Here is an 11,130-nt window from a genome sequence, read left to right on the forward strand (position 1 = left end):
TTGGCACAGGCAGACAATTGTTTCTAACAGACAGTACCAATTACTATCTTGGCGAAGTGAATCTCCCAACATCAGTGTAGATCTGCAAGATGTAATTAAAACATCTCCACTTGGTATAAGAAAACCTGAACATTTTCAAGTGTACTAATGAAAGTTGTATTGCTTCAGTATTATCTGGTACAAGGATACTGGAAGGAGAGTTCCAGTACCCCAGAACAGTCACTGGTAACATTAGTCTAAAGAATTCCAGAGTCAGTTCATAAAATATATAAGCCAAATACAAATCTAAGTGCTTTGCAGTCAGTTTTAAAGCCAAGGTTAAAGGTTTTAAAGGCCTGGACTCCAAAGTACATGTTACAGCCTTTTCTCAGAAATCTCAAGAGCTATATAAAACCTTCAGGTTCTCATATGGCCTCAATTGTGCTTTCTCCAGCCTCAAGTTGGGGTGCCTCCAAGAATAACAGACCTGATCTGGTAAAAAGAATGATTTTAACCTGCAACAGTATATACAAAAATAACACACTGCTTTCTAGAACCCAGAAGCAAATCCTCTCATCTTAGAGGCCACCAAATAGCTCAAGGTCAGAAAAGTCACCCATCACTGCTCTCCTGTGCTATCTCCTGCATTCACCAAGAAGCTGTACCTTTTCTTGACTATCCCTAATAGAAAAACATTGCTCCCCTATAGAAAAAAAATAAAATAGAATCAGGTTCAGATTAAAAGGAAAAACCAAACTTTAATATTAATTTAAACATTTCTAGAATGAACTATTAATACAAAAGTATTACAGTACAAAGAATACTATTAAGGAGGAAAACATTCATTTACATAGCTTACAAAATGTACCTTAGGGAACCCAAGCATGTCCTATCCCACACAAATGATGGCAGAACATCAGCCTAAGTGCTAAAGTGAATGCACCATTTTTCCACCTTTTAAAATAACAGAAGAGCTTATTAGCTTGCATCCACCTGATGAATAACAGGCACAGAATTTGTGTTGTTTCAGGAACTCTGCTCTTCCCCCATGAAGTTACCATTGTACATTCAAACCTTTTAAAGCCATAAATCTGCCTCTCTTAAATCAGGAGTAATCCCTCTTGGGGTGAAGTTACATTCAAGAGGGGTGTCAGTACTGCCAGGCCAAATGCCTTCAATCTCACTGTAGTTTTAGAATGTTGTCAAGACAAACAGGATGCAAACAGATCAGCATAATCAAAACTGAATTATAAAAGATAGATGTAGTAAGTACAAAACTGAAGTTCTAGCAGTAATTTTGCGGTTGATTACTCCATTAGGAGTTCATAAGGCTGTGAGATATTTTCACTTCCATCAACAGAACAGCACTGTGCAGATTTTCAGAGTCTTTTATCTCTGAAGCCCAGAGGTCATCAGGATACTCTATTTAAAACATCTTCCACATATTTATATATAGAAAGGAAGACTCTTCAATTTTCCATAATTTACCATACAAAACCTTGTCAAAAAACAAAGAACTTCCAATTTTTTGCAACAAATGAAACACGAGTTTGTCCTGCCCAACATAAGTCTTGATGAATTAAACTTCAATAGGTCAATGGAATATTTTCCTCCTCATTCCTCTGTATGTGGAGTAATTCTGCCTTTACTTATTAGCAGGACTCCACGTCTGAAAGCACTGACATCCAGGGGGAAATAAACATAATCTGATTTATGATTTCCAAAAGCAAGGCTGCAGAATGCCCATTGGTAATGGAATCTCCTTCTGCTCTAGACATTCCTGGTGGAAAAAGACAAAGAAGAAAGAAATGTGGGTCTTAGTTTGCCATCTCTTCTCAGGAATTCTGACAGATCTCACTGCACAAAGTACTGCTAATAAATGCACCAAAATTCATTTTTAAATGAAAGTACAAGCTCTGAAGTGCTCATATTTTAATATCATAATCTAAGTCAATACAGAACAATTTAAATCAACTATTTTACAGGTTTGAAAGCTTTCTTAAAGAAAAGATGCAGAAATGCTCAACAAATGGTACAGAGAGCAGATCAAACTGTCTCCTCCCACATGTATCTGATCAGGGCAAGGGATAAAACCAAGCAAACCACTGATAAAAAATAGCTGTTACAGAAATGACTCAGCAGAATCCTGCTCAGTGTACACCTCTGCTCTTACTGCAGCCAAGCTCTCAGAACTTCACTTGTGAATAAAACACATTTTCTCAGAGGAAAACGAGATGCAAGTTAAGAAAGCAGCAAGATGTTTGACATAACTGTCATTAAGGTAATGCAGTTAACTGAGAAGTTTCCAAAGAGGGGTTACATCATAGTGACAGGTCTGGACTGTCAGGAATGCTGCAAGCAGCACTGGCGTCATTAGCAAAATGATGCAGATATCAAGCAAAGGGAGAAAAAACCCCACAACCAAACCACTTGAAAACTAAAGAAAAAACCCACTTCTTTACCTCCAAGAACTGCCTGAGACGCGACACAGAGCCCATCTGTCCAGAGTTGGTAATGTCTTCAATTCTGCAGAAATAACAGCACGTTTCAAAATCCACTTAAGAAAGTTGGGTTTGATTTACAAGTGGGTATGGGGGTGAATGGCAGAGGTTGAAAAAGATGAAGGAGTCACTTAAGAGGAAACACAAAGTAAAAACCAAGGATCATTTCACTTTCCTAAGCAGAGATACCATACCTTGAGCAATACTCGTCTCGCATGAACACCATCATTTTCCAGAACTGATCCTGATACAGTTTCATGAGAGCATTGCCACAAACCTGTGGTACAGAAATCCACAAAGACCGGGTTCAGAATTGCATTTCAGACTAGCAGGACACCTTCACTGAGCCTGTTCACTATCAACCACTTCATATTTCAACCAGACATTTAAAGAAATGTACTGACACCTACAATAAAACAAGCAAACCCTCTAAATGCCATTAATGCTGCCACAATCACCTTCTTTTCTTGGTGACTGAGTGGTGGCCACTCTCATACCAATCCTCCATTATCCTCCTGTATCCTATACTCTCACTCCAGTCTCCCTCCAGAAATAACACCATTCCCTATTACCATTTGCTAGAATATACAGTGGTCATTTCCCCACTTTTATTTCTGCAGTGTAATTCATTCAGTTTACAGGAGAAATGTTCCTCAACCTTCACCACCACTAACAGAATCCCCACTTTACTTTTGTCATTTCCACTTTTACAAAATCCATTAGAATGCATGTGGTAAGCAGAGAAGCTGCCTGTGTTCACCAGTGTCTCCCCAACTTCAACCTTTAACTTTGGCTTTATCTAGCACAGGCCTATGTCCTAGGATACAGGATAAACATACATCAGGCTCTATCCTTTTCAGCCTGAAAAACCCATCCTATTCTACAAACTAATTCAGGTTGAAGGCCACAGGGCCTTATTGCATTGTACAAACCGATGCCAAGTGCTCAACAGACCTTATTCTTACAGGACCATGCATAAGATACCAGGAACGTTAAACGGAACCAAATAAAACAACAGAAGGCGCATGTGTAAAAACTTTTGGTTTTAAATCACTCCACTCCAAAGCTGTATTTGCAAGAACATGGAAATATTCACATTCCCTTCTGAAGGAATGACAAACTGAAAACATCTGCTGTTAAAAACTCACAATGAACCTCAGCTCCACAATGCCTTCAAAACTAAAACGGCACCAGTTTAGCCACCAGCAGTCTGCACCTCTTACCTCCAGGAAAGCCCTGAGAAGTGTAGCTGTCACATCTGTCAGAGGCTCCATGTTCAATATCTGAGCAAGCCAGCGCCATCCGTGTTGCAGCCCATGCGGATGTGGCTATAAAGCAACAAAAAAACTACAAGCTACCCACCACGTGTCTTATGACCTGCAAAACACCATTATCAAACCAGGCGGCTTTCTGATTTACTTTCTTCTTTATATTTTGCCATAGCCTAACATAAAACTTAGTCATTATGAAAATACAAAGAAAGGAATTATATGTCTACATTCCAAATGACTCTGCATTGCTTTGTTGATTATGGTTATGACCATCTCCCTCCAGATACATTATGAGCTGGTTTAGGTTCAGCACACCTTCGCTTCTAATCAAGTTTACAGTACATTTACTAAACTCTTGGGATAGTAATGCCATACACACATACCCCTTGTTTGTTTCCAGAAGGCCACTGGAGCTGCATGATAGCACCATAAAGACGGATCAGTCCTGACATCCGTTTAAGAAAATGATCTTGCTCTTCCACCTTAGAATCCAAAATGAGATATCCAAGCATCCTAAGTATGACAAAATGTTGCATTTAGTTGCATTAGTACAGCAAAACACACTCACTTGAGTCCTTGCAGTTCTCAGCTTAAGTCAACTGTATTGAGAGTTGGGATACGCCAAAACCACACAAGAATTACTGCAGAGGCTGATCATGACCCTCAGAATCACATGTTCCACTGTTTTATACCATATAGAATATTTAGGTTCTGTTCTGGATATCTCAATTCCAATTAAGCTATGGCTATCAACTGTTCTTTGAGAAGGATGAGTAAGAAGCAGCAAAAGCTAACTTCCAAAGCTGAAGGACACAGCGTCCTTCAGGAAACAGGGTCAGGGGAGCCACACACTTGTGTGTCAATCTCCAGAGTCTATGCTAGCACATCACGGTGCCTGTGTAATCCAAGATGGAAGAAAGTGGAGTTCACTCATAAAAACACAGTCTTCACTCTTGCAGGGTTCATCTGAAGAAGTCCAGTAATAAACTTACTTTTGATATTCTTCCATAGGAGTCCCGTCTTTCAGTGCAGGGTAAAATGGCACAGCATAGGGGCACTTTTTGTGTAGATGAGCTAAAAAGAGGTCTCCAACTCGAGGGTGCCTTTCCCAGATTCCTGAGGCCACCACAGCAATTGCGAAAGCTGAACCACAGTTAGAAGATATTTCTTCTTCTCCTTGACTCTGGAGAGGGGAAAGAAAAGTCAGTCTCCAAACCCTTCAAACTACTTCTCAGACAAAAAAAAAATCCTCTTTATTTGTGTAGTTTGCCTCTACTGAAGGATCCCAATGCTTCCATGTTTCCTTTCTTTTTGCTGTTCCTCCCAATTTTCGCAAGGTTTTGAGTATATATATATATATAGAGAGAGAGAGCTTTGGGGTAGATCATAAATAAACTATTGAGCAGTTCTCCACTAACACTGTACCTAACTAGGTCAGAGTATGTAACATTTAAGCTTGGGATTTAAAATAGTTGTCCAAGGAGAGATGAAATAGAGATGGGAGGGAAATAGAAACTAAGTTCTCACTTGCTTTTAATCCAAAAGATGCTTTCGCTAATCAATATGAACATTAATATATGCAAGCTAATCAACTAATAATCTTGTTATTAATAGCTGAAGACAGAGGACAATGTCCCAAAGAACCTCTCAAAGCACCAGCTCTACCTTTGTCACCCCAATAAAGAACATTTCCTCACCACAAATTTCTCTGCAACTTTGTAATAAACAAAATCCAGCCCCTGTGGATGCTGAGTTACTGATACAGATTTTCCTTCAGTGTGAACAGCCTTCCCAGAGAGCAGGTTATCGATCCTGTCAAATATCTCTCTCAGCTGGGAGCCTGCGAATACATCAGGAATGTATAGAGACAGAAGATTAGGAAAGAGCAGACAAGCCTGGACCAGACCACATTAACTTAACAAAAACCTAGACCTACATCCTGAAGGGCAAGGCACCTCAAACTGCATGTTTGCTACATCTGATTAAAGAAACTTAATCATGATGAAGCAAGATGCCTCTGAGGGAAGCAACAAACCTTCAAAACATAAGCAAACACTGTGCTGCAAAGACTTGGACTGCAAGCAAGCAGCTTTCTACTGTCGGGATGATGACAGAAACATTAGGTATGTTGTGTTCTGTTAAAGGCAGAAGGCATTTCAGTTGGATTGGGTTCTTGGTGTTTTCCTGACCTGCAGTTCTAGAGATCTGGCCCACAGGGATCGTAGCTGCTTTCCGCAAGTCTGTGTTTATCTTCTTAACCTGCAAAACAAATAAACGACTTAAAAAACCTTTACAGACAAGTAAAGTACTACAATAGTTTGGATGAAGAGACTGTTTACAGAGGCTGCCAAGTAAGAATTATTTGTTAATTAAAGCTGTCCTATTCCCCCTAGAAATGAAGATAATCCCTCTTCAGCAGTATTAATCATGTTCATACCTCTTTGTTGCCTTTGCAGTTGCTGATTTCACTGAAAGCGGCAACACACTGCTTAGCAGCATCTTGAAGCTGCTGGTACCACTGCATGGTACTTTTGTGTGCCTTAAGTGGCAGTCCTGGTAAAAAAGAAAAAAATTAAGCAGAAGACTAAGAAAGACCCAAACCTCTAAAAAACCTTAAGAAAACTTAAAAAAGAAAATGCAAGGAGCTAAGCGCTGCAGGAGTGGTTTTTCCCAGAATTTAGCTTAGAAAGTGCCATGGTTTAACATAAACGGACTACAGGTTTACGAAGCTGAAGTCCTTCTTTGGCTTAGTAGCTTATACATGCAGGCCATCAGGTTTTAACTAAGAGGAGGCCATTTTAGTGATCTGTCCTTTTACATTTTATTGTATTATGCACGACCCATCTACACTGGCACCATGTTATTCTTTAATATTCCAATATATGGCATACGGTCTAGGAAAGCAGGTTTTGCTTCAGTTAATACAGTCAATTTATGCTCTACCCATTTCATCTCACAAGTTTGCTGTCAGTGGTCCTATACCCATTTTGCTAGTCGGGCTAAAAGTAAAGGCTACGAGAAGGTATGCTGTCACAACAGTAAGATTCCAAAGTAGTATTTAAACCAAGCGCATAAGGAGGGAAAGGAAGAAACAAAAATCCTAACCAACCTTCCTTCTGCTGATTTCCCCCAGCCTGCTGTGCAGGGGCAGGAGTCTGAGCGTTCGTCTGCTCTTTGTTCAGTAACTCCTCCTGCTTTTGTTTCGCTTCCTCTTCATCTTTCCTCCTTTTTTCTTCCTCAGCTGCAGCAATTTCTTGCTGCATGCTGGATATCAACCCTCGCATCTCCTGCAGCGCTCGTTCAGTATTGGCCACATCTGCTTGAGTAGGGAAACCTTTCTGTGAAGAAACAGAGGAGGTACATACAGCATCAAACTTTGCTCTGCTATCCGGAAACCAACAGCAAGGAGCCTTTGAAGCATCAGCCTTCAGATCATTGGGAGCTAACCACACGTTTCATCCTCTTTGGTGAAAATACCATTTTCTCCTTTATCTGTACATAACACAGGTCATAATATCTGTGAATAATGTTAGTGCACGACTAGATCTCACAAGATCTTGAACAGAAATTAACAACACACTCTGACAAGTCTAAGGGAAGCCCAATGCAGAACTTCGACAGCTTTCTCTGTGACAAGCTAGAACAGAGAACTAGCCTTCTCCTGTTTTATTTCTCAATGTTTGTACCCCACCTTTAAAGAAACAAGTTTTCAAGGAAACCTAGTTCCTGCACAAAGGCTGACAAGTACAGGAGAATCACCTCGTATTTAACAGTTTATGAACCACCCCACTTCCATGGCTGTCTCAAAAGGGAGCTTCACAGCATCAAGAATTTGCAGTACTTGAATATTGAATCTTTCTCCTGTAGAAATCCTCATGCATTTTTATAAGCCATTTTCAAGAGAACAGCTGAAGTGCCATAGTAAAGAATTCTCCTTTTAAATTAGATGCTTAATAGGACAAGTATCTAAAAGCATTTCTGTGACATCTTATTTAACAGCCCCATAACAAGCTGCCTTTGAAAACAGCAGGAAGCTTTACGAAGGAATGACAACCAATGTTAGAAACAACTCTAGAGCCTCTACCTCGCTTGTGGTGCGGATGAGTCCTGACACCAACCCACAGATCTGGTTGCCACGATTACTGTATGCAGAAAGATCAATTTTTGGCAAGTCTTTGTGTTTGTAATTGGGATCAATCTGCTGGTTAAGCTGCAGCACTTCCTCCTGGATGGAATAAAGGCGACGCAATCTTTCCTGGCCCTCTTCCTTACGCTGATGCTCCAGCTCCTCCTGACACTGCCTCTGCTGCTCTGCCTCACGCAGTTTGAGGCTTAATACCTGGGGAGAGAAAGACCCAAGAGACACAAAATACTTTAAAAACTCCAGTTTTACAGCTCCTTCCTGATCCGATGCCTCCGGTTTTACAGGTCCTTCCTGCTCCTACAACACATGTGCTTTTAACCACATTTCCACAACAATGCAGCAGGTGTGTAGGACAGCACCAGAAAACACATTCCCACTCCAGGGGTGCATGTAAATACAAACAAATCAATTGATCTTTCCAGTTCCCACCAAGTAGTCACAATCTCTTATGAAAGACAACTCTTAGAAGCCTCAGACCTTTGCTCTGTGTCGGTGTTCTTCCTTCAACTTCTCTTGCTGCCCTTGAGCCTCCTTTGAGCTACAATACACAAAGACAGAAAAACTCTATTCAAGACATGTACAGCAAGCTACTTTTAAAATAAGACAAGCTAGAGGAACTTTAACTGTCACGAATGCAGTCTTTTTCTAACCAATGAAACCTCAAGAGAAAACAAATAGTACCAGGATAGTTAAGGTAAAAGCAGCAGGTGAGATTTTCAAGCATAAGAGACCAGCATAGAATTGCCAGGCACAAGAATTAATCGTTACATTGATTACACGCTATAGCACTTTAAGGATACCAGAGCTAATCTTACCTCTTCTCCATTACTTCTTGCAAATATTGTAATTCCTGATGCTGCTTTAGCTCCTTCAGTTCATCAAAGCGCTTCAGTTGTTCACTGGCCAGGTCATACACTGCCCTCACCATCTGCTCTTGCTGCTCCTGCCTTTGCCTCAGCCCCTCCTACAGATTGCAGAGGTGCCACAAGAACAACAGTAGAGTGATCACAGGAATTTAGACAGAAGAAAATACAAATTAAATTGGCCAAAGTCATTCAACATTTAGGATAACTTTAACCAGTGCATTGCTACACGTGGTTATTAGCTCTCCTGTCCCTTTTCTTCTTTTACCTTTCCTTTCAGCCTGTGTATCTTCTCATACATCTGAACACAGCCTTCAACTTCTGTAACTTTAGATGGAAGAACTGCTCGGTAGAATTCTTGATCCATTTCCAGCAGACTGCAGTCACCATTTCCCTGTGTGGCCAGCACAAGGCAAAGTCAATGTTAGCAACTCCTGGAGGAAACCAAGGAAGTCAAGTCTCCTAAACTGCACACTATTTGCAGAGAAACAGGCAAAGGAGCTAACCAGTGCACATTTAGAGTGGTTATATACCCCAGGAGCACAGCTGCACCACGTGGAGTGTCCTCCGTCATGTACACAAGGTTGGGATAAGTACTTTTCCCAATCATTAAAACTGGGAGTAAAGATATGAAAAGCCTATAGGACATTCATGAAGACCAAGTGTCACCTAGCAGGCTTGACAGGCTCCCCATGTTCTGTTAACATTGAGTGAAGGTGTTACACTATCAGAAGTCAAAACAGGTTCTTTGAATTATCCTTCAGGAGGAGTCTTCAGACTCTCTTACAACTCTTATCAGATCCTGCAGCTTCATTAAAATGGTTTCCTCACAACCTATTTCTTCAGTCTAAATGGGGCCAAGATGACGCAAAACTCTGCTGCTCAGTTTCATTGTTATGTGGTGAAATCATCGTTTAATGCATAGCAACAGACACTTGTATTTGTTTTCTTTTCAGGTGCTTTATCAACTTCATTACCTCCACCAAGCAACTGCTCACTCCCCAGCTTCCTACCCTGTTGCCTTGTAAGAGACCTGTAACACCTCTAAGTCGTTTGGAGACTCCAGAGAACCCAAATGGATGAATCCCGTGCTACTAATCCAGGTAATTATACAGCTCCAACTACATTTCCTTAATTACAATAAAAAAAGGGAGTTTGCTCTTGGCCTACTAGGCCACATTACTCTATGAAAAATCATGTTCATACCGATTTTATCATCAGCTGTTAGCCTCAGTTGAAACTAAGCACATTTTCCCTCACACACTTACAAAGCACCAACCAACCTTTACCAGGCAATTTATGGCAGCCACTTTGCTCACATACGGGTTATAATCAGAGCTACCTTTGTTTCACTTGGCGCTGTAGATGAAGGCAGTGAAAAGCCCTGTTTGCCAGCAGAGGTGATCTCCAGAGATGACCGTTTTGTGACAGGAGTGGATTTTTCGGGTGTTGAACTTCCAGAGGGTTCCATTTCTTGGGCCGATTGCCCAGTCACTCTGTCTAGGACCCAGCCGGAATAAGGGGACAGCTCAAGAGGACTTATGCATCCTTCCAAGATATCCTGGAGAGAAAACAGCTTCTGTGAAGACAAAACTGTGAGGGTGCTGCGGTGCTGGCACAGGGTGCCCAGAGAAGCTGTGGCTGCCCTAACCCTGGCAGTGTTCAAGGCCAGGTTGGACACAGGGGCTTGGAGCAAGCTGCTCTAGTGGAAGGTGTCCCTGCCTGTGGCAGGGGTTGGAACTGGATGGAACTTTAAGGTCCCTTCCAACCCAACCCATTCTGTCAAACACATGAAGAAAGCAATGAAATATTAACACTGACCACATCTGCACAAGTCACCAGGTGCTTTATGACAGCTTGGTACCATCCTTTACCCATCTCTCCTCCTGTCTCGTCAACACCTTTTCCAGGCTCCCTTAGTTCTGCAGGGCCGCCACACTGGAACCTCCTCCCTGAACCCCGCAATGTTTAAACAGTACAAGGGAGCCGGAACCCGACCTGCTGCAGGGGTGCAGAGGAGCGTAGCCCTGATACACTGAGCAGCAAAGACCCCACAAGGGCGAGTTAACTGCTCCAAGCCCTGACACGGAGTCGATAGATAACTGCTGGGCCGAGTCACGGACCCCCCGCTCAGACACCCACAGCACACACACACCCTCTGTGGGGGCCCCCGCCGCCCGCCAGGAGCGGGCCCTCACCTCATCCTCCAGCCAGTGCGGGCAGTACTTCAGCTGGCCCTTGCTGGAGGCGCGCAGAGCGGCCAACGTGTCCCAGCGGAGCTGCCGCGGCTCCATAACGGCAACCGACTGCATGGCGGCCGCGGCCCACTGCGTCCGGCAACTGCCTCACTCCGCCCTTCCACTTCCGCGAGC

The 11,130-nt window shown here is 42.2% G+C and overlaps 1 protein-coding gene across 1 annotated transcript; it reads right to left on the reverse strand.

The window, feature by feature from the left end:
* Positions 1-1,349: 1,349 nt before the first annotated feature.
* On the reverse strand, positions 1,350-11,078 carry GLE1 (GLE1 RNA export mediator). The gene is made up of 16 exons (XM_061352870.1): positions 10,957-11,078; positions 10,101-10,319; positions 9,027-9,152; positions 8,711-8,859; positions 8,373-8,433; positions 7,836-8,090; positions 6,861-7,089; positions 6,189-6,304; positions 5,941-6,010; positions 5,449-5,591; positions 4,744-4,934; positions 4,135-4,264; positions 3,704-3,808; positions 2,675-2,757; positions 2,442-2,505; positions 1,350-1,759 (listed from the first exon to the last, which is right to left on the reverse strand). Exons 1-16 carry the CDS (start codon positions 11,068-11,070, stop codon positions 1,691-1,693), a joined length of 2,124 nt encoding a protein of 707 aa, XP_061208854.1. The 5' UTR covers positions 11,071-11,078; the 3' UTR covers positions 1,350-1,690.
* Between the last annotated feature and the right edge of the window lie 52 nt (positions 11,079-11,130).

This window comes from Neopsephotus bourkii, unplaced genomic scaffold, assembly GCF_033783945.1.
Source record: "Neopsephotus bourkii isolate Nb327-2 ecotype Australia unplaced genomic scaffold, CSIRO-AGI_Nbou_v1 NB_659, whole genome shotgun sequence".
NCBI classification, from domain to species: domain Eukaryota; kingdom Metazoa; phylum Chordata; class Aves; order Psittaciformes; family Psittacidae; genus Neopsephotus; species Neopsephotus bourkii.